The 22,163-nt window shown below is 68.1% G+C and overlaps 2 protein-coding genes, 1 long non-coding RNA gene and 2 other non-coding genes across 5 annotated transcripts; 3 read left to right on the top strand and 2 right to left on the bottom strand.

Moving 5' to 3' along the window:
- The first annotated feature begins 130 nt into the window (after nt 1–130).
- On the top strand, nt 131–1,461 carry LOC115344545. Its single transcript, XR_003924556.1, has 2 exons — nt 131–203; nt 1,230–1,461. It is a non-coding gene; the product is annotated as an uncharacterized LOC115344545 (long non-coding RNA).
- Nucleotides 1,462–3,438: 1,977 nt separating this feature from the next.
- On the top strand, nt 3,439–17,540 carry CACNB1 (calcium voltage-gated channel auxiliary subunit beta 1). Its single transcript, XM_030021998.2, is given in 15 exon segments — nt 3,439–3,902; nt 5,811–5,897; nt 7,692–7,811; nt 8,355–8,477; nt 8,608–8,744; nt 8,845–8,921; nt 11,067–11,086; nt 11,345–11,425; nt 11,530–11,588; nt 12,497–12,606; nt 13,492–13,643; nt 13,769–13,864; nt 13,945–14,049; nt 14,051–14,131; nt 15,405–17,540. Coding segments are annotated over 15 exon segments (1,794 nt in total). The 5' UTR covers nt 3,439–3,815; the 3' UTR covers nt 15,864–17,540.
- A 279-nt stretch (nt 17,541–17,819) lies between these two features.
- LOC115344773 (dickkopf-related protein 3-like) lies at nt 17,820–19,925 on the bottom strand. The gene is made up of 4 exons (XM_030022702.1): nt 19,773–19,925; nt 18,599–18,776; nt 18,112–18,307; nt 17,820–17,983 (listed from the first exon to the last, which is right to left on the bottom strand). Exons 1-4 carry the CDS (start codon nt 19,923–19,925, stop codon nt 17,929–17,931), a joined length of 582 nt encoding a protein of 193 aa, XP_029878562.1. The 3' UTR covers nt 17,820–17,928.
- Nucleotides 19,080–19,170, bottom strand: TRNAI-UAU. Its single transcript is given in 2 exon segments — nt 19,080–19,115; nt 19,133–19,170. It is a non-coding gene; the product is annotated as a tRNA-Ile (tRNA).
- Nucleotides 19,926–21,742: 1,817 nt separating the features above from the next.
- On the top strand, nt 21,743–21,814 carry TRNAC-GCA. The gene has a single exon. It is a non-coding gene; the product is annotated as a tRNA-Cys (tRNA).
- The last annotated feature ends 349 nt before the right edge of the window (nt 21,815–22,163 follow it).

Consider the following 22,163-nt stretch of genomic DNA (forward strand, 5'->3'; position numbering starts at 1 on the left):
GGACGTGGGGGAAGAGGAGCGTTTCCCTCCTCGCACCACCCCCACTCCCTCGCCGCGGGGTGGTACAGCCCGCGCCTGCGCGGCGGGCAGGGCCCGGGCGGGCTCTGCGCATGCGCGTCGGCGTGGAGGTGGCTACGGGCGGCACGTGGGTGGTGGGTGAACTGGGAGGCGTCTGGGGAGCGCTGGGCCGTACTGGGCCTGAGGTGGGCTGGGGGGTCAGGGGTGTGCCGGGGGGCCGCGCAGGCAGGCTGGGGCGGGGGGGGGGGAGCTGCAGGAAGCTGGAGAGATGCCCTCTCCCCGCCGGTGGGCCTGCTGGGGCGGGCAGCGCAGGGCCGAGGGGCGCCGGGCCCAGCCCTGCCCTCGCTGCGGCCCCCCCCCTCACACCGGGGGCTGCCGGAGATTGTCCCCAGCCCGGGTTCATGCTCGTTGTTAGACCTGAGAAAACCCGGGCGTAGGTTGTCCCTCATCACCCTCCCCACCTGGCTGGGAAGCTGTAGGTTAGGAAGAGTTTAACGTCAGATCTGTCACGTTGCTTTTCGTAGCAAGAAACGGGACGTCCGTTTGTCCGGCGCTGGGCTGCGGTCGTTCCTTTTTTCCCAAAAAGTCACCCTAAAGGGTGGGGTGAATGTCCAGAGGTTGGTGCAGGAGAGTGGCGAGCTGGGATCTCAGATCCTGCTTCCTTTCCGCTGTGGATCAAGTTCCACCTCTTTTGCAGTGATTGGGTTATGGTGCTGCAGAGAAAATTCGTATTTTCCTGTAAAATAACCTCAGTAGGGGTGGTAGCAGGGCTGCAGTGAGGGCTGGCGTTGGCAGAGAACCCAGTATTTTGCTGTCGAAGACATGACTGAGGTCTGGGCGTATCGGTGGCACCATTTTGTGGTTGGAAAAAGGCACGGACAGGCTGAATGATGTTTCATGGCGCTCCCAGCCAGAAATGCCTCCCCAGAAAATGCCGTAGCGAGGCTTGAAATGGGCCCGGTGGCAACTGGCTTCCTTTGTGTCAGAGAAACAACCTAGGAAAGTACTGGAGCCTCTCCAGGAACAGATTGGTGAAGAGTTCCTGGAAGAAGGGAATGCTTGCAAAATGATAACGCATAGATTGTAACTGGCCTAAAAACACAGGGGTTTCTTCATGACTAAACTCCCACTTTAAAGCAAACTTGTCCAGCAAAAATGTTGCCTTTTAACCGCCCCGATGTTAACTAGTGCCCAAATTCATCATTTTGCAGCCGTTCTTTTCCCTCCTTCCTTTCAACCACTGAAGGTTGCGAGTGGCTGGAGAGTGAAAGCCCCCGAAAGCGCCTCGTTAAACACCCAAGACAAGATGCTAACGGTTCCTTTTGAATCTGGCGGCCGTAGCACAGTCAACATATGGCGTGAGAAGAGGAGCCGATGGCAACAGATTTTTGGTTCATTTTGAGAGAAAAACACAGATAAACACAGGCTTTTGCTGTTTAAAAACTGACTCATCATTTTCATAAAACAAACAGCAAAATCTGGAGGCTCCTGAGGCAGGAGAGTGGCTGGGTTTTAATTACCGGCCCAGGAGCGGCTCTGGGGTTTTGCTGCTGGAAATCAACGTCCTGTAAAAGCTTTTGGCCAGTTGCGTGGGCTGGAGACAGGAGAGTGTGTATACCTTCATACCTATACGGGAGGGTGTGTGTGTCCCCAAGTCCTATGGAAGTGTCCCCTTGTACTCTGTGCTTTCCAGGGGGACAGGGATGAAGAGACTGGTCTGACCCCAGATTCGGGGAGAGGTCTTAGCTCGGGTAGGGATGCTGCTGCTTGTGCACAAGCCCCTCCAGCGAGGTCTGCGGAGATGTGCCATCCTTCCTCCACCTGCCCCGTTGCATTCCGCACTGGACGGGCACGTCCGTAGCTCTGTCCCTGCCGAGTTTGCTTGTGCTCGGAGCAGCGGGCAGGGGCCAAGCGGGCACCCCGGTGAGCCCCTGCGAGGGGCTGCGCTGGCACGCCGTGCCCCTGGCAGCGCAGGCAGCAGCGGTGGGGGGGTCTGGGGAGCAAAGGAGCTCTGGCAGCGGGAAGGGAGAGATGCCATAATTGCGTTATGCTCCCGCACAGCTGCCTGGGAATGGCGTGCTCGCCCTCCGCCTCCGGGCAGGCTCCCTGCTGGCAGGGCCCCCACTGCCTCTGCCCTGGCACCCGGCTCTGCCTCCCCAAAACGCCCTCACCGGCACCTTCTGCTCCCCTCCGCAGACCCTCCGGGGACTGCAGCTCTTGCACCGGCCACGTGGCCCAGGCCTGGGCAAGGTGGGCAAAGCAGGAGCCAGGCAGGCTTTGGCATTGGGGGGTCAATGAAGTCCCGACACCCGGAGCTTGACCAGGCACAAGGCGCAGAGCTGGGCACGGTCGGGGCTCCGGCGTTGTGTCCCGGGGTCGGTGGTGCCAGGCTGCGCGACCTTGGGCAGCTCATCCCCTTCCGAGCCGCCCCTTCCCCACCTGCCCGGCTGCCATGAAGCGTGCGCCGGTGCTGTCGTAGGCACCTTACGGTGCCGGTGATGGATGGGGGCTAATAATGGAAAATGTGGTGTCAGCTGTCCCGCTTCCCCGGGCACATTGTCCCACAGCTGCAGGAGCTGGGACTGGAGCAGGAAAAGACCCGCTGGCATGGGGCTGGGGTGGCGGGGGGGGGGGGCAAGGAATTTTTAACTTTCCAACAGCCGGCGGCAGCAGCTCCTGCAGTGCAGTTGACGTGAGATGAGTGTGGGAGGTCTCAGCCCGGTCCTGCCTGGGGAGGAAGCGATGGACCCCGGCGCTGTCAGGTTCCCTGGGGAGGGGGCAAGGGAAAACTCCGTCCTGCCTGGCACATGCTGCCTGCAGCCCTCGCCCACCAGCACACGGGGTCTGCCCCTCGCACCCGCTGGCACAAGGAGGCAGGGACGGTGCTGGGGTCCCTGCAGGGTGGCTGCAGCCATGCTGGGGGCTGGTGGGTGCCAAGTGCAGCCCCTTCCCCAACTGCATGCGGGGTTCAGTGGCCCCGGGCATCCCCCCATTGCTGCGGGGTCCCCGGGGTGCCCTTTCCCTGGATGTTTCACACGGGGCGTGCAGATGGCTCTGTGTCTGGGCATGGGTGCCCCCGGGGAGCAGAGGGGGGGGGACGTGGGTCACTCTGAGGCTGTGGGGATCCCAGCTGGGGAGGTTGGGGGGGGGGGGAGAAGCTGGAGTTTTAGGGGCAGCCTTGTCTGGAAGGAGCCCCGGGTTCCCCAGACCAAAGCACATCCCACTCCAGGCACTGACGTTTGAGGATGGGGGCATGGCTGCCCCTGCATGTTGTCCGTCCCCCCCCGCCGCCACCGAGCCACACAACAGCCTGGGGGCCCTGTGTCCTCCCCATCTCTTTTTGGCATCCCCCCCCCACCCCCAGCAAGCAAGTCTGCTCCAGGCTAAATGCTCCCTGATTTGGGGAGGGGGGATCCTCATCACCCCCCCCCCTTTTTTCCCCCAGGAGAAGGAGCTGCTTTGGGGGTACCCTACCTGGAAAGGGAGCGGGGAGGGGGCTGCATCCCCCATCCCTCCGGGGAACGCGGTGAGAGCGGCCGAGGCGGAGGCGGCCGCCCGCCATCCCTCGTCCCCCCGCTGCCGCCATCCCCACTCCTCCTTCCTCCTCCTTCTCCTCCTCCTCCTCCTCCTCCTCCTCTCGCTCGCTACACGCCGAGGCCGCCGTCACCGCGGGGGCCGGTACAGCGGAGGACAGGCCTGGGCTCCATCGTCATCGTCATCGTCTTGTCCCTCTGTGTCTGTGTGCGTGTGTGTGTCCCCCCCCCCACCCCAAAACCCGCCGAACCCCGGCGAGCTCCATGGTGCGGGAAGGCGGCATGGCCCGTACCCCTTACAGCTCCACGCAGGACATCCAGATGGACGTCTTCGACAACGCCGCCCTCCAGGTGACACCCCCGGGAATTTGGGGACGAGGGAGGGGGGAGGCTGCATCGGTACCGTCGCGTACAGCCACAGGGTGCATGGGGGGGGGTGAGCCCCATCGATACCTCCCATGGGGTTGGGGGCACCGGTGGTGCCCCCAACCCCATGGGAGGTATCGATGGGGCTCACCCCCCCCCCCGTCCCAACCCCTACACCCCATAACGGGGGCGATTTCACCCCTCAGCATGCAAAACAGGGTGCCCCCCCATCCCTAACCAAGCTAGCCGGGGAGGGACCCCAAATGCAGTCACACCCCCCCCCCCATAACACCAAGCATCCCAGGGAAAGGGGGTGTCCAGCCCCCAGGTTTGGGGGAGTGCGTGGAGGCGGGGGGGGGGGGCTCCTCTATGCTGCTTGCTGTGTCACTGCTCCCCCCCGCCCCGTGCCTGCCACCACCTCCCAGGGTTTGCCCACCCGGAGCACCCCGGGGTGGGGAGGTGGGTGCCGGGGGGGGGGGGGGGGGGTGTTGTGCGCACCGGGAAACTTTTAGGAATTGGGAAAACTCTGCCGGGGTGGTGCCCCCCCCCCCCCTCCACTCCCAGCTTGTCCCCTTCAGCCTGGGGGGGGGGGGAGAAGGGATGTGTCCCCAGCTGGTTCCAGTGGGGTGGGGGGCACTGCAGACCAGTGGAGCACCTCATCCCCATGGTCTGGCTGGGTGCTGTGTCCCCCCCCCCGCACACCCCCATTGGGACAGACACCCAGAGGAGCATCAACCAGTTGGGGTGACAATTTTTTTTTGGGGGGGGACGGGACAGGGGATGGAGGCACAGGCCCTGGCTGCATCCAGCCGCCCCGGGGGGGGACAGGCAGAGCTGGGTGTCACCCCCCCCTCCATGGGGGGGGGGGGGGGGTTGCAGTGAACCCCACACCGACAGCGGGGCCACTGTCCCCACCCCGGGGACCTTCGCTGCCGAGCTCCAGCCATGTCCATTCCCTGCTGGGAGCAGCGGATGGTGGGGAGGGGGTGGTCGGTGGTGGGGGGGGTGAAGGAACCTAAAAATACCCAGTGCTGCCCGGTGTCGGGACCACCCACCCCCGGACTGGGTGGCAGCTGGGCCCAGCTGTCCCTTCGAGACGCCGGGGAGGTGACAGCCCCACTCGCCCCGGCATGTCCCAGCCTCTCGTGTCCATCCCCCCCCCCAGGGTACCCCCCCCCAAGCAAGCTCTGGCATCCCCCCCCCCGCCCCGAGGAGGTGCCGCGAGGGGGGCACTGGGGCATCCCCATCTCCCCCAGTCCATCCCAGCAGGAGGCACTGGAGGAAGCGGTGGAGGGGGGGGGGTGCCGGTGGGGGTGCACATGTGTGTGCCCCCCCCTTTACACGGAGCGTGCACGGGCGAGGGGACGCTGCCCGCGCTTTGGGGGGGGGGGGATGCGCACACACGTGTGCGGGGTGCAGGCACTGGGGTGGGGTCGTGGGTTGCCCCCCCCATAGCGGCCGCTTCCCCGGGATACTGGTTGGGCTCTGGTTTGGCCAGCGCCGGTGGGGGGGGGGGGGGGGGGGGGCACAGAGTTTGGGGGCTGGAGTGAGGAGCCGGGGGCTGCAGCTGGGCTCTCCCCCAAATCCGATCAGCCCCGCTGGCTCCCTCTCCTCTCCGTGGGGATCGCAGATCCAGACCCCTGGATAAGGCGATGCCGGGTCCCTGGGGGGGGGGGGGGGGGGGGGCTTCACGGCCCCTGAGCAGGGGGCAACCCCATCCCCTTCCCTGCCTCAGTTTCCCTTCTCTTATCCCCCAGGAGCTGAGTTTGCTTGCAGGGCGGGGAATGGAGCATCCCTGGCAGCTGGGGCTGGGGGGGGGGGGCAGAGCTGCCCCCCCCCCCAAGCCCTGGGGTTCCAGCACTCCCCTCTTGACCCCCCCTCTCCTCTTCCTAGGGCAAGTACAGCAAACGCAAGAGCCGCTTCAAGCGCTCGGATGGCAGCACCTCGTCCGACACCACCTCCAACAGCTTCGTCCGGCAGGTAAGGGGGGGGGGCACCTGTCCTGGGGGGGTCCTGGGAGACCTGCCTGCCTGTGGGGGCCCTTGTACCCCCCCCCCCGGGGACCGAGGTGGGGGTACAGGTTTGCAACCGAGCCTGGCGTGGCGGTGGGGGGGGGGGGGGGGTGTACAGGCATTGCAATGGCTGAGCCAAACCCGGCTGTGCCCCCCGTCCCCTCTCTGCCCTGCGGTGGGTGCTGGGGGGAGTCACCCCCCCCCCCCCCATATTGGGAGCATTTGGGGTCCTGTAGCACCCCAGGGGTTCCGTGCCCCTCCTGGGGGTGCCAGGCAGGGGACGCAGCCCTGGCATCTCCCAGCTGGCATCAAAGCCGCCCTCGCCAGCCATGTCCACCCAGCAGGGCTGCTGGCTTGGCAGCGGCCCCTGTGGCCCCCCCCCCCCCTTCACCCCCCCCCCGGCTCCCACCCCCTGCCCGGCACCGGGCTAAATATACCCGGGACGGCTGCGAACGTCCCAGGGCTGAAACCTGACCCACGGGTGCCCCAACCCAGCGCCCGCCCGACCCACTCACCCCCGGCCCCACCACCATGGAGATAGCCGACAAAGACCACCCAGCCGCCCCGGTGAGCGTGTGTGTCGTCCCCCCCCCACCACCACCACCCCCGGCCCCGTAGACCCCCCACCACCACCCGGGACGTGGCTCCCCCCCCCCCCTCCCCGGCACCCTTCCATCCCGGCTTGGCCCTCGGTGCGGGGTCCCCCCTCGGCTCCATGGGTGTTGGAGTGGGTGGTCCCAGGAGCTGCTGGGACCTACGGGGTCTGCGGGGTGAGGGCGTTGTGCCTGGACCCCCCGGTGACACCCCCCTCCCAAAGACCCCTGCAGTCTCGCCGTGGGGCTGGGGGGGGGCTCAGGAAGGGCCAGACCCCCAGCAGCGGCAGGGGGAACTGCGGCAGCTGGTCTCTGCCCCGTGGCTTTTGGGGAGGGGGGGGGGTCCCATGGGGGGCTGCTGCCCCATGGCCAGGGGGTTCGGGGTCTGCGCAAAGGAGAGTGGCCCCCACCTCCCCGATGTTTGGAAAGGACAGGGCAAAGCGGGGACGGGGGCTCCCGCAACCCTGGGGGGCTCTGGTGGGGATTAGGGGATTATAGAGGGGCTGGGGGGGGAGGGAAGTAGCCCCCCCAGGGCGGTCGGTGCCTTCACCGTCCCCCACGGCACCCACTGCCCTGGGGCTGGGGGATCCCATGGGTGTCCCCGCTGCCTCCGGCCCCAGGGGCTGAGGGGTGAGCAGGGGGGGGGTCTCCGATCCCACCCCAGCTCCAGCCTTGTCCTGGGGTGACCCCGAGTCACCCCACAGCACCCTTTCCCCATTGCCATGGGACCCCTTCGGAGTGGGGGGGACACACAGCGCTGTCCCTGCTGGCCTTCCCTCGAGTGGGGGACAACCGGGGGGGGCAACAGGCAGGCACGGTGCGGGGGGGGGGGGGGTCCTCGTCGCCTTCCCGGCCCCGGCAGCAGCGGGACGGGAGCAGGCGCCGGATCGGTATCACGTTCCCTGCCGGAGCGGTGGGAACAGCTGCGCCGGCCCTCGGCCTGCCGTAACCCCGCCGGGATGCCACCGGGCAGGATTTACCCCTGCTTGGGGAGGAGGCAACTTTTGGGGATGGTTTCTCCCCGGCATGCCCAGAGGCCACGGTGATGGGCACCAGCCCTAGTGAGAGGGTCCTGCGGGAGGAGGCGGCCGCGGGGTCGGGCGCGGGGCCGGGTTCCCCGTTTTGGGGGAGGACGGCGTGGGCTAGACCCCTCTCCCGTTCTCTCCCAGGGCTCGGCCGAGTCCTACACCAGCCGCCCCTCGGACTCGGACGTGTCGCTGGAGGAGGACCGGGAGGCGCTGCGCAAGGAGGCTGAGCGCCAGGCCATGGCACAGCTGGAGAAAGCCAAGGTGGGAAGGCTGGGCTGGAAGACCACCCCCCCCCCCGCCTCCGCCTGCCCTCGCCTCCCCGGGTGCGGGCAGGTACCCCTGCCACCCACCCGGCCCCTCCGCACCCCCCTGCCCCGGCAGGATGGGACCCGCTGCGGGAAGGGGCTGACCCCCCCGCCAGCCCCCTCCGTGCTGCCCCTGCTCTCCATCCCCGCGGCATCCCGTCCCCTGAAATGGTGGCCCCAGGATCACTGGGTGGCATTGGGAAGGCAGTGGGGTGTACTGGGTGGAACTGGGAGCCCGGATGCCCGAGTTCTCGCCTTGGCTGAGCACCCATCACATGAGGGCAATTGGCTCGTTAGCTCCCGGGGCGTCATGGCCACAGTGTCCCCAGCCCAGGCTCCGGTGAGCGGCCGTGCCGTGCCAGCCCCGCTGCTTAGCCGGTCGCACCGGCACCGGTACCGGCACCTGCCCGGCCCGAGGTGGGGACTGGCTTTTGGGGGGGGTCTCCACAGTTTGGGGTGGGAAGGGGGGGGGAGATGCTGAGCTCTCTCCTGTTGACAGACGAAGCCGGTGGCGTTTGCCGTGAGGACGAACGTCGGCTACAACCCGTCCGCCAGCGACGACATGCCGGTGCAGGGCATGGCCATCTGCTTCGAGCCCAAAGACTTCCTGCACATCAAGGAGGTGGGGACGGGGCTGGCAGGGGTGCGGGGCTGGGGTCTCTCGGGGGGGGGGGGGGGTGGCAGCCCTGGGGGGGGGGGTTTGGGGTTTTCAGGCGTTCCCCCCCCCCCCCCCCCCTCTCTCCCTGGCGCAGAAGTACAACAACGACTGGTGGATCGGGCGGCTGGTGAAGGAGGGCTGCGAGGTGGGCTTCATCCCCAGCCCCGTCAAGCTGGAGAACATGCGGCTGCTGCAGGAGCAGAAGATGAGGCAGAACCGCCTGAGCTCGAGGTGGGGGCTCATCCCTGACCCCCCCACCCGCCCGGCTTCCCCCCGTCCCCCCCATCCCACCCTCACCCCCCGTCCCCCTCTCTGTGCTTCTCCCATCCAGCAAATCGGGGGACAACTCCAGCTCCAGCCTGGGCGACGTGGTGACGGGGACCCGCCGGCCCACCCCCCCAGCCAGCGGTAAGAGTGTCCGGGGTCCCCGCGGCCCCTGGCCTGAGCGGGGCAGGTCCAGCCTTGGGGGGGGCGGGGGTCCTTCGTTCCCCCCTCGTCCGCAGCTCCGGCCCCTCCACCCCGGGTGCAGGCAGGCGGGTGCAATCGCCCCCCCCCCCCCCCCCCGCTGGGGACCCCCTCTCCCCTGCTTCCCCCCCCTCCCATCCCCACCACCCTCCCGCTCTTCCCAGCCCCCCCCCCCCGCCCCCCGTCTCCATTTTTCCCTTCTTCCATCGCCATTATCGCTCTTCTTTTCTCCCTCCCCTCTCCCCGGCTCCGGCTGCCCCTCCGTCCCCAGGTGCCCTGGACATGCCTAGCTTTGCCTTTGACCCCGATGAGTTAGAGGAGGAGGAGGCCATGGAGACCCACCGCTCCCCTAAGAGTAGCGTGAGCAGTGTCACCACCCCCCCCGCCCACACCAAGCGCATCCCCTTCTTTAGGAAGGTAACTGGCACCCGCCGGCCCCACGCTCGCCTGCTGCACCCTGCCTGCCCTAACACTGCCTGGGAGGGCTGGCGGGGGCTGCGGGGGCACCCGCCGGGTGCTGGGGGGGCCACACGCTGCCCGAGCACTCCTGCCTGCGTCGCCATGGCGCGTCATCGCGCCGCAGCATGGGCATGAGCGTCTGCGGGGGAACGGGGCGGCGGGGCTGTCCCCCATGCACCGTGGGGTGGGTCAGTCCGTGGCTGTATACCCCCCCGTGGGCCATGGGATGGATCAGTCCGTGGCTGTATACCCCGCCGTGGGCCATGGGATGGATCAGTCCGTGGCTGTATACCCCCCCGTGGGCCATGGGATGGATCAGTCCGTGGCTGTATACCCCCCCGTGGGCCATGGGATGGATCAGTCCGTGGCTGTATACCCCCCCGTGGGCCATGGGATGGATCAGTCCGTGGCTGTATACCCCCCCGTGGGCCATGGGATGGATCAGTCCGTGGCTGTATACCCCCCCGTGGGCCATGGGATGGATCAGTCCATGACTGATCCTCCCGCTGTGCTCCGTGGAATGGATCATTCCGTGGCTGCCTCCCCCCATGATCTATGGGATGGATCAGTCCGTGGCTGTCTCCCCCCATGATCTATGGGATGGATCAGTCCGTGGCTGTCTCCCCCCATGATCTATGGGATGGATCAGTCCATGGCTACATCCCCCCATGATCCGTGGGATGGATCAATCTGTGGCTGTATCCCCCCCATAGTCCATGGGATGGATCAGTCCGTGGCTGTCTCCCCCCATGACCTGTGGGATGGATCAGTCCGTGGCTGTATCCCCCCTGTGGCCCATGGGATGGATCAGTCCATGGCTGTCTCCCCTATGATCTGTGGGATGGATCAGTCCGTGGCTGTATCCCCCCCATAGGCCATGGGATGGATCAGTCCGTGGCTGCCTCCCCCCATGACCTGTGGGATGGATCAGTCCGTGGCTGTATCCCCCCTGTGGCCCATGGGATGGATCAGTCCATGGCTGTCTCCCCTATGATCTGTGGGATGGATCAGTCCGTGGCTGCCTCCCCCCCGTGGTCCATGGGATGGATCAGTCCGTGGCTGTATCCCCCCCGTGGTCCATGGGATGGATCAGTCCGTGCCCCCCCCCCCAGTTGCCTGGGGTCCCCCAGTGTGCGCATGGTGTGTGCCAGCACGGCCGGTGTCTCGTCTCCCCCGCGAATGGGAATGGACCGTTCCTCGCCCCCAAACTGGGCAGAAGCTGGGGGGGTTCGGGCGCAACCACAGCCCCGCAGCAGGGGGGGGGGGGGGGGGGTGTGTGTCTGCAAAGGCTTGTGGGGGCAACCTGCCCCCCCCGCCACCCCCCATCCCGCTCTCCAAACCCCGCAGAGCCCCCGCTTGCACCCCAAATCTCAGAGCAGGGCGATGCTTCACGTGAAACACACTCACGGAGCAGCCCCCCCCGGGCCGGGGGACACGCGTGTCCCCTGGGGCAGCCCCCCCCCGGGGTGGGGGGGGGACACCCACGACACCCACATCCCCGGGCTGCCCCCACCCCCCCCCCCCCCCATAGCCCAGCTCGGTCCCCCCCCCCGCGCCCGCGGATAACACGCATGCCTTGTTTGTCTTCTCTCCCCCCCCCCGGCCCCTGCGCGGCCTCTCGGGACGTAGCGAAGCAGAAGCAGAAATCGGTGAGTAGCGTCAGGACCCCCCCCCCCCCGCCCCGGGAGGGCCCGTGGGGAGGGGACGGGGTGCCCCCCGCTTGCAGCCCCCCCCCCCCCCCCCCAAATCCCCATCCCCAAAGCTGTCCCCCCGCAGGGGCGAAGCTGAGCGTGTGTGTGTCCCCCCACCCCGCGGTGTGTCGTCGTGTGTCGTCGTCGTGTGTCCCGTCGTAGTTCCCCCCCCCCCCCGCCAAGCCCCGCTAACGCCCGGCTCTGCCCCCCCCCCAGGCTGAGCATGTGCCCCCGTATGACGTGGTGCCCTCCATGCGGCCCATTATCCTGGTGGGACCCTCGCTGAAGGGCTACGAGGTGAGGAATGGGGGGGGGGGGGGATTGGGGGGGGGGGATACGGGGGGGGGGAACGGACCCCCGCCCCATGCTCTCCCTCCCTGCCTTCCTCCCTCCCTCCCCAGGTCACGGACATGATGCAGAAAGCTCTCTTCGACTTCTTGAAGCATCGCTTTGACGGCAGGTGAGGCTGGGGGCTGCCGGGCTGGGGGACCCCCAACACTACAGGGGGACCCTTCGCCCCACAGAGGGACCCCCTAATCCTGTGGGGGGACACCTAATCCCATGGAGGACCCCTAACCCCATGGGGAGACCCCTAACCCCACAGGGAACCCTTTACCCCATAGAGGGACCCCTAATCCCATGGGGGGACCCCTAATCCCAGGGCAGGACCCCTAACCCCGTGGGGGGATCCCTAATCCCATGGGGGGGACCCTTCACCCCATAGAGGGACCCCTAACGCCGTGGGGAGACCCCTAATCCCACAGGGGGACCCTTCACCCCATAGAGGGACCCCTAATCCCATGGTGGGACCCCTAACCCCATGGGGAGACCCCTAACCCCACAGGGGAACCCTTTACCCCATAGAGGGACCCCTAACCCTGTGGGTGGATCCCTAATCCCATGGGGGGGACCCTTCACCCCATAGAGGGACCCCTAATCCCAGGGCAGGACCCCAACCCCACGGGGGTACTGTTCACCCCATGGGGGGGACCCCTAATCCCATGGGGGGACCCCTAATCCCATGGCAGGACCCCTAACCCCATGGGGGGACACCTAACCCCACAGGGGAACCCTTCACCCCATAGAGGGACCCCTAATCCCACAGGGGACCCCTAATCCCACGCAGGGACCCTCAGCCCTGCCCCGTGGTTCATGCTGTTTGAGGGGGGGGATCTCTCCCCCGAGGAGCAGGAGTCCCGTGGCTCCGGCTCCAGGCACCCTTGTGCATGGGGTAGGAGGACGGGGGCAGAAGGAGGGTCCCATCCTGCCCCCCGGGGCGGTGTGGGTATGTACGTGGGGGGGGGGGGTGGGGGGTTGCACCCGCTGTTGCTCCCCCCCCCACCCGCTCGTGCCCTCTCCATCTCGCAGGATCTCCATCACGCGAGTGACGGCCGACATCTCCCTGGCCAAGCGCTCCGTCTTGAACAACCCCAGCAAGCACACCATCATCGAGCGCTCCAGCACGCGCTCCAGCCTGGGTAAGGTGCCGCCGCGGCTCGGCCGCCCCATGCTGACCCCCCCACACCCGGCTGGGCAGCATGGACCCCCCCCCCCCCCCCCCCCCCCTACCCCAAGCCTCCATCTGTATCAGCCTGGCAGCATCTCCCAGCCCGTCCGTCCCGGGGTGCTCGTCCCGCCTGCGCCGGGGCACGGCTCCTGGGGGTGAGGTGTTGGGGGTCCGCCTCTGTGGGGTGACTAACGTGGGGGGGACCCGGGCCCCTGCGCTCCCCCCGGTCGGTTTGACTCAGTCTTTCTCCCCCTCCTTCCCTTTTATCTTCTCTGTGTTTTGTTTTTCTTTCCTTTCCTTTTTCTCCTTTCCCTTGGGTTTCCTCCCCTCCGCGCTGCTTCCTTCCTTCCCTGCTCCTGATACAGATGTCTTGGGTATGTAGCTTGGACCCACCGGGACCCCTGGCAGCCCCCCTGCCCGGCGGGGGGGGGCAGTGGGGGACACGTCCCCTCGGATCCCCGTCCTCCCTGCCTGGCCGTGACCAGGCTCTGGGACACAGGAGGGTCCGGCCAGCTGGGCAGAGTCTGAGGGTTGGGGACACCCCGGTCACACAGCCCCCGTCTGACCCCCCCACCCCAAATGCGTGTGGTCCAGGGGGGGCTTTGCCCCTTCCTCACCCAGTCGGTGCCAGCGCTGGGAGCCCACTGCCACCTCCCTCCTGCAGCGAACCCCCTGGTCCCTGGGGCTGGGGTGACATTGGAGTGGCCAAGCCCCAGGACGAGACCCCTCCTGGTCCTGTCCCCGTCCCGTTCCCCTCGTCACATCTCCCAGCAGTCGTCCCCACAGCCCCCACGTGCTCGCCCGTCCCCCCCCCCGCGCCATCCCCCTGACCCTCGCCGTCTCCCCGCCCCGGCAGCCGAGGTCCAGAGCGAGACCGAGCGCATCTTCGAGCTGGCCCGGACGCTGCAGCTGGTGGCCTTGGATGCCGACACCATCAACCACCCGGCCCAGTTGGCCAAGACGTCCCTGGCCCCCATCATCGTCTACATCAAAATCACCTCCCCCAAGGTGGGTGCGAGCCCCGGGATGGGGGGGGGGGGGGCAGCCCCAACCCTCCCACCTCGCCGTGCTTTTTGAGGGGGGGGGGGGGCCGGGTCCCCGCGGCCACCCCGGGCTGCCCTCTCCTGCCCCAGGTGCTGCAACGGCTGGTGAAGTCCCGGGGCAAATCCCAGGCGAAGCACCTCAACGTGCAGATGGTGGCCTCTGACAAGCTGGCGCAGTGCCCGCCCGTGAGTACGCCCCGCCCTGCCCCGCCCTGCCACACCCCGCCCCGCCCCACCCCACCCCACGGCCTCCTCCCCGCCCTCAGGAGATGTTCGACATCGTGCTGGACGAGAACCAGCTGGAGGAGGCCTGCGAGCACCTGGCCGAATACCTGGAGGCTTACTGGAAGGCGACGCACCCCCCCAGCAGCAACCCCCCCCAACCCGCTGCTGAACCGCACCATGGCCACGGCCGCCCTGGCCGCCAGCCCCGCGCCCGTCTCCAACCTCCAGGTACAGGTGCTCACCTCCCTGCGCAGGAACCTGGGCTTCTGGGGGCGCGGGGCCACCGAGACCACCCCCAGCCCCCCCGGACCCCTCGAGGAACACGCGCTGTGAAATGGCAGCGGGGGTGACCCGCTCCCCCCACCCCACCCCCCCCCCTCCGCCCTCGGGGGGACCCCTGGGATCGGGGACATCCCGGGGAACTGCGGACCCCCAGGAGTGGGACCGTTCTTGGGATTACCCCCTCCCTGGGGACCTGTGGGCCCCCCCCCCGCCCTGTGGAACTGCAGTCCCCGTGTCCCCCCCCGCCCAGGCCTGGAACCGTCCCTGGGATTGCGTCCCCTGGGGATCTGCTCCCCCTCGCTGGGTTTGGGGCCACACTGGGGAGCTGCAGCCCCCCAGGTTTGGGGACAACCCTGGGATCGGGGACACCCTGGGGGGCTGCAGCCCCCCCCCTGGGATGGGACCATCCCTGGGATCGCCCCCCCTGGGGACCTGCTCCCCTTCCCGGATTGGGGCCATCCCTAGGATCAGCCCTGGGGATCTGCTCCCTGCCCGGGACTGGTGCCAGCCGCAGACTTGGGGTGCCCCTGGGGATCTGTGCCCCCTCCCAGGCCTGGAGCCCCCCTGGGGATTGGGGTCTCCAGGGATCTGCCCCCTCTGAGATCCCCTGGGAAACCAGGTGCCCCCCCCGTACCTCCCTGGGGGCTGCCGGGGTGCCGGAGCCCCCGCTCCCACGCCTCTCCGGAGCTCTGGGGGGGCCGTGGCAGCGACGAGGGCTTTCGGGGTGTCCTGGTGTGGGCGAGGGCCGGCTGGGAGGGGGGGTGCGGAGCCTTGTCCCACCGTGGGCTTCATGGTGCTGAGCCTGGGGGGGTCCGCAGCACCCACCCGGGGCAGGAGGCAGAGGAGGGACGCGTGTCCTGTGTTGTCTGTCGCTAATTCTTCCAGCGAGCGGGACGCTGCTGGCGTGCCAGCCCCCACCCCGCAGCCCTCCCCGCGCTGCTCTCCCCCCCCCCCCCGACCCCATCACCCCCCTCCTGCCCTGGCCCTACCCCAGCGACCCCCCCCCCCCCCCCCAGTGCCATTTGGTGGCGGGCTGAGACCTGTCGCTGTCGTGTCCCGAGTGAGCGGTGCAGCGCGGGCAGGCCAGGCTGGGCAGGAGCGCATGTGCCCCCCCGCCAACCCCACAGCTAACCCGCCCCCCCACTAACCGACCCCCCCAAACCCCCCCCCCCGGTCCATCCATCCCTCCTTGCACGGTGTGATTGCTTCTCCTAACCAGGGTCCGTACCTAGTGCCGGGGGAACCGCCGCGCGAGGGGGAGCACGGCCGCCTCCGGCAGGGCCCGGGCGAGGTGGGGGGCCACGGGCAGAGCCGACCCCTCCCGCCGCCCGCCCGCCTGGCCCCCCGCAGCCTGTCCCGTCAGGATACCTTCGACTCGGAGACCCCGGGCAGCCGGGATTCGGCCGGCACGGAGCCCGGTGATTCCTGCTGCATGGACATCGAGACGGACCCCGGTGAGGAAGAGCCGCCGGGTCCCCCCGGTGCCGGACCCCGCGCCCCCCCCCGGCCACCGGCACCCCGGTGCTTGGGACGAGGACGAGCCCGGGCGCGAGAGCCGGGGGCTGCGGGGTCGAGCCAAGGGCCAGGACCGCTACTGCCCCGACCCACCGGAGACCCTCGGCCTCGACCAGAGCGACGTGGAGGGCTGGGGCCAGGACGTTTACATCCGTTAGGGTGAGGGGGTGCAGGCAGGGGATGGACCCCCCCCCCCCCCCCCCCCAGCACTGGCTTTGGGGCGGGGGAGAGCCCCGCTGGTTGCCTTTGTGCCCCCCCCCCCCAAAAGCCCGGCCAGCTGTGCCGTGGGGAGCCCCTGCTTTGCCCTGGGGGCTCCCACCGCCCCATTCCTTGGTGTGGGGGGGGTCTCCCTGCCCCCCCCCCCACCACAGCCCCCCAGCATCTCATGGTGCCTCGGGCCCTCCCCACCTGGCAGGGAGAGCAAGTGACCAAAGGGGACCCCGGGGGCTCTGCCCACGGCCGGCGTGTCCCCGTCCCCTGCCCCCGGGCATGGGGTGGGGGGGCCGTGCTCCCCACCCAGCCCTTGCCTGCTGACTGCCCCCCCCCCCGCATCCCGGGTGCCCCCGCTTCTCCATGGTGCTGTTTGCCACCCGGCTGCAGGGGGACCCCTGAGCTGGTGGTGGTAGAGGGGGGGTCCCTGCCAGCTGCTGCCCCCAGTCCCAGCCAGTGCCTGCAGCCTGGCACTGCACCCCTCCAGGGCTGTGACCCCCCCCCCCAGCAGCTGGGGGCGGGGGGGGGGGTGTGCATGCGTGTGCAGTGTGTGCAGGGCTTTGGGGTGCTCCAGCAGCGGAGGGGTCCCCGCTGCCCCAGGCCATGCCCCCCCCCCCGGGGTGCTGCCTGCCCCGGGGGGGGGGGCAGTTTGCATGTGTTTGCCTTGGAGGGGCTCTGCCTGAATTTGGGGGGGGGGCTGTGTGTGCAAATCTGAGCCAGTTTGGGGGGGGGGGGTTGTCTAACACGTGCTAACAGCTGCCCAGCCCTGGTCTGCCGTGGCAGCACCCGGAGGGTCCCTCTGCCCTGGGGGGCCCCCGCATCACCCCCCGCCTTTCCCTGGGACTTGCCGGGGTGTGCCGGGCAGTGCCAGGCCCCTGCCCCCCCCCCCAAACACCCCCTGTGCCAACCCCCCCCCCCCCGCCGTGCCTGTCTGCTCTCACCCCATCCAGCTGTGTCCGTCTGTCTGTCCGTCTGTGAGCCTGTCTGTCCGTCCCCCCCTGCCCAGCAGGGCTGCCTTTGGGCCCCCCCCCCCAGCACCCCGGGGCACTGCCTTCTCCTGTGCCCGCCCCGGGGGGGGGGGGTCTCTCGTTGTTTCCCCCCTCCTGCCTCTGTGGGGGCGATTACACCAGGGTTGCGGGGGGACACCCCACATCCAGCCCTCACCGTGGGGCTGGGCTTGCCCCATTTATGGGGCAGCCCCTTGCCCCCCACCCCCGGGGTGATGCTGGGGGTCCCCGGGGTCGCTGCCTTACCCAGACCACCAGCCTTGCCAGCCCAGGCCGGGGGGGCTCAGGGGCACCCAGCCGCTGCCAAGCTGCCTCCGCCAGTTGCGTGCCTCAGTTTCCCCTTTTTTTTGGGGGGGTGAGGGGGAGAACTCGGTGTCACTGCCTGCCAAGTGCTTTGAGACCCGCCTGCCCTGGCACTCGCCCCCACGGCAGCCAGGGTCCGGGCAGTGGGGCCCCCCCCCCCAGCCCTCCCGTGGGCAGCGGGATGTCCCGTATTTATGTCACTCCACAAACTTTATTTAAAGACCCGACAAAGCGTATTTTATTTATTTATTCTTGTTGGTGTGTGTGGGGACTCGCCCCGCTCGCTTGGTTCTTTGTAATAAACATTTCGGTGAGACCTGCCCCGCGGCCGTGCCTGGTGGGGTCTGCGCGGGGCTTGGGGGGGGGGGCACATGGTGTCCAGTCACCGGGGCCAGCGCTGAGACCGGGCACAACTTGGCTCTGCAGTGACCCCCGATGTCTCTCCCTGGGATGAGCCTTCAGTGGGTGCCCGGGGCGGGGGGGGGGGGGGACACAGCTGGGGCCGAGACAGGGATGGAACTGGGACCTGCCCGGCTCCTGGGAAGGGGTGAAGACCCGAAGCAGGAGTTCGTGGGGCTCCTGCCGACCCGCTGCCGGGGTGATGGTCGCTGGCAGCAGCCGGGCTCAGCGCGGCGCTCGCCCGGATTTATCTGTGCTCGGCCGGGTCCGGACACGCTATTTACAGGGAATAAATACAGCGCTGCCGGCTCAGGGCTGCCGGCACCTCCACTCGCTCTTCTCCGGCCAGTACTCAAACGCTTTCCTGCGGAGAAGACACGGGGACATCAGTGCCACCTCGGTGCCACCTCGGTCCCTGACCCGTTTCCACCCGGGGCAGGACCCCCCGTTCCCCTCCCCGGCTCTGGGGTCCCCGGCAGCCCCCGTACTCACTCTCGCCCTGGTGCGGTGGCCCGGCAGACCAGTCCGGCTTGGCAAGGGCAGATCTGGTTGATGCTGAAGGCCAGACCCCCGGGGGGGACGTGGCAGCTCTGGCCCAGCGCCAGCCGCCGCTGGCACACTTGCTCGCCGTGCTGCCGTGCGCAGCAGCCGCCCGCGCCGCAGTCCTCGTCCCGCTGGCACCGGGCTCCTGGCAGGGCGAAAAGCGGGGTTAGGGGAGGGGGGACACCCCCCCCACACACACACAACCCATCCCCAGGCTGGGGGACTGGGATGGAGCTGCAGGGACTGGGAACAATGGGGCTGGGTGCCCCCAGCACCCGTTGGCTTATCGCCATGGGGGGGTGACACCGGAGGTCAGCGCCCACCCCATGAGCATCGTGTCCCCCAGCTCCCAGGGTTGAGGCTGGGGGGGGGGGGGCTGTGGGGGCCTGTCCCTTGCGTCCCCCTGCCCCGAACCCCATCGCAGACCCCTGCTCACCTTCCTGCCCGTTGGGCACGGGCTGCTGGCACTTGCCGAACATGCAGAGGAGGCCGTGGGCGCAGTGGGTGTCCCGGCGGCAGTACTGTCCCACGGGGCGCGTGGGCAGGCACAGCCCAAAGTGCTCGTCGCAGAAGTAACCGTGGGTGCAGGGGGTGACCGGGCTGCACGCCGTCACCTGCGGAGGGGGGGATGCAGCACGTCAGGGGACCAGACCCCATCCCAGACCCCATCCCTGACCCCGGGACAGGCCAGAAACAGCAGCATGGAGCAAAAACCGTCTGTTTGCACATTAGGAAGCGAAGCAGGGCTGGGTGCTGGAGTGTTTTAGTGGGGGGCGAAGGCCGGGAGCAGCTCAGAGGCTGGGGAAACCCATCCCCGCGGCGGCTCCAGGGTTTTCTCTCGGGAAAAGAAAACCCGGCTGGGGAGGGTCGCGGTGCCGGGGGGATGCGACTCTGCTGCCGGAGCCCGTTAAAAGTCCTGCTCCAGGTGAGGCTCGAACTCACAACCTCGGCATTGCTCCGCGTACTGCCCTATAAGTACCGCGCGCTGACCGATTGCGCCACTGGAGCGCCCGGCGCCGCCCGCCGCGCCCGCGCTCCCTCCCGGCCCCGCCGCCCGCTCCCGCCCCGGCTGCAAATTCTGCACCCACCCCTGCTCCCACCCCAGCTCCCACCCCTGCTCCCACGCTGCTGCAAACCAGCTCCCACCCCTGCTGCAAACTCTGCTCCCACCCTGCTGGAAACCAGGCTCCCACCCCTGCTCCCACTCTGCTGCAAACCAGCTCCCACCCCGCTGGAAACCGAGCTCCCACCCGTACTCCCACCCTGCTGCAAACCAGCTCCCACCCCTGCTGCAAACTCTGCTCCCACCCTGCTGGAAACCAGGCTCCCACCTGTACTCCCAGTCTGCTGCAAACCAGCTCCCACCCCGCTGCAAACTCTGCTCCCACCCTGCTGGAAACCAGGCTCCCACCTGTACTCCCAGTCTGCTGCAAACCAGCTCCCACCCCGCTGCAAACCCTGCTCCCACCCTGCTGCAGCCCCTGCTCCCACGCTGGCCATAAACTCAGCTTGCTCTCCCTTGCTCACACCCTTGTTGCAACTGCCCCCCCTCCTTCTCTCCCCCCGGATCCCCACACCTGCGTTGGCGGGGGGGATCACCCACTACTCACCTCCTCCAGGTTGTCCCCAGGGCTGGCACTTCTTCCCAGCGCGGCTTCATCGGGCAGGTGCTGGGGCAAGGAGTACATCCAGGCCCAGAGGTAGCCGGAGGCGGCGGGCAGGAGCGAAGCGATGAGGCAGAGGATGGCTGGGGACATCGGCATGGTGCTGGCGGGCGATCCTGGGGTGCTCGGGCCTGGGGCGCGGGGTATATGTAGCCCACCGCCTATCTTGGCCCCCGCTGCTAAAACTGTTTGCCCACCTAATGGGGAAGGAGGAGGCAATCAGGGGGTTAAGGGATTAACATAATTGCCAGCCTTCCCCTCGCTGGCTGCAACAGCCCCAAAGTAAACGGCCCCCCCCGGAGCAGTCTGGCTCCGGCGCCTGGTCGGCTCCAGCCCTGGGTCCCCACCAGCCCCTCGGGTCCCCCCCATGGGTCGGGGTGGCGGTTGGGTGTCAGCACCCTGCCAGGCACCAAGCGGCTCCGTGCAATAGCAGGCTTCTGTTCCCACGTTTGTCCCCCCCCTTTCCTGGGGCGGTGGGACGCAGGGGACAGTGGGGACAAGGGGGAGGCGGAGGGAGAGAGTGGGGGGCAAACGCCGTCACCCCCAGGAAGGGCAGCGGTGGGCACAAGGTTGGCATCTATGGTTTTTGTGTGTCCTGTCTCCCCCCCCCCCCGTGCATGTCCCATCTGCCACCCCCTGTGCACACACACTGTGCACACACCCGTCTCCCGGGGGTGACGGGCTTTGCACCTTCCCTAACGGCTTTGCAAACGAGGTGTTTGCGTGTCCTGGCCCTTATCTCCCGGCTGAGCTGGCACCAGCGCTGGGCAAACCCCCAAATGGCCTCCCCTGAGCAGATCCCCCAGACAATGCCACTGCCGTGTCCCCAAACATGCGGGGGGGCTTAGCCAGGGCCACCCCGTGCTCCCCTTGACCTCTCCAATACACTTTGCAGCAGGAAGAGCCACCCCAGGACTGGTTCCCAGTTGCCGCACTGGGGGCTGCGGCAACGCTCCCGTGGGTTTTGTCCCCAGGAGCAGCCAGGGCAGGATGGGAACTGGTGGAGCGCTGGGAGTGGGGTGCACTGGGGTTTCCCCTCCTTTGGGCTCCAGGGATGTGTCCTGCTGCAGGGAGAGAGATCACCCTCCCTTGGGGTTTCCCTTTCTGGGATGCTGCTGCCCTGGGGCGATTCCCCCCGCCTTTGTGCCTCGGTTTCCCCATCTGTAAAAAGGAAGGTAGTGAGGCTGATGGGTGACACAGGGAAACGCGGCAGCTCAGCGAGGGGACAACCCAGACCGGTGGCTGGAAAACCACCGTGGCTGCTTGCACCGGGGTGACCCCAAACTTTTCTCCCTATAGTTCAGGAAGTGCTGGTGCCTGGATCCGGCCCGATGCGCCGCCCCCGCTCGCCCTGCACGTTTGCACAGCGGCTTAGGGAGCAAATATTGACCTCGCTCCTCGGGCACAATCACGGCCTCTCCCCCCATCCGTCTCCCGCTGGGTGCTCGCCTCGACGCTGCCATCTCCAGCTAATCCCCCCCCCAGCGCCACGGAGGCCCCCGCATGGCAGCTCTGCTCCCCCAAACCCCCGGGGCTCCCCCAGCCCTGGCAACCTGTGCACTCCCCTAGTCTCCCGAGCCCTGCGGCGGGATGCAAAGCCTGGGCCTGCTTTGCAGAAAACTCAAGGTTTGGCTCCATCCCGCTCTCTGCAGATGGAGTTTTGGGGCTGATGCTGCCACGTCCCCCCCGACCGGGATGAGTGCGGCAGCCAGATCTTGCCTCTGCCCCCCACCCTCCCGGACAGCGTGTGTGTGTGCTGTGCGGGGCAGGTGAGATGGCGGGGGGGGTGCGTGTGAGTGTGTGCATGAGTCTGTGTGTGTGCATTGCAGCTGGGGGTGCGGGGGGGCACGGGGGTGTGCAGAGACCCGGCCGTGCAGCGCTGCTGCTATTAGCGCCAGCGGAGGAGTTCCAGCGGTGGGGGTATAGCTCAGTGGTAGAGCATTTGACTGCAGATCAAGAGGTCCCCGGTTCAAATCCGGGTGCCCCCTCCTTTTTTTTTTTTTTTTTTTTTTTTTTTTTCTTGTCGGGGGGGGAAATCCTTTTTTCCACCCCTTTTATTTGTTCTTCAGCCTCCGGGGCAGCAAGGGGAGGCCGGGGATGATGGCTTTTTCCCGCAGAAGGACGGATACAAATCCCCGGCAGGGACCCCCAGAGGGTTGTCCCCCCCCTCCTCCCCTCAGCTTCCTCAATTCAGAGCAGCCGAAGGGCCACAGGGCCCCACATTGCTCCCGCAACCCCCCCCCCCCCGGCTTCGGCCACAGGCTGGGGTGCAGGGCTGGGGGGGGGGGGAACTGGCATCGCTCCCCAAGGCCCTCAGCATGGGATGCATCTCTGCAG

Source organism: Aquila chrysaetos, chromosome 8 (assembly GCF_900496995.4).
Source record: "Aquila chrysaetos chrysaetos chromosome 8, bAquChr1.4, whole genome shotgun sequence".
NCBI lineage: Eukaryota > Metazoa > Chordata > Aves > Accipitriformes > Accipitridae > Aquila > Aquila chrysaetos.

Excerpts from the sequence above, each read along its gene's own strand:
- LOC115344773 (XM_030022702.1), bottom strand. The coding sequence starts at position 19,925 with ATGCCGATGTCCCCAGCCATCCTCTGCCTCATCGCTTCGCTCCTGCCC. Across the intron at positions 18,777-19,772 it reads CTGGGGACAACCTGGAGGAG|GTGACGGCGTGCAGCCCGGT; the intron begins GTGAGTAGTGGG and ends CCCCCTCCGCAG. Across the intron at positions 18,308-18,598 it reads CGTGCCCAACGGGCAGGAAG|GAGCCCGGTGCCAGCGGGAC; the intron begins GTGAGCAGGGGT and ends TCGCCCTGCCAG.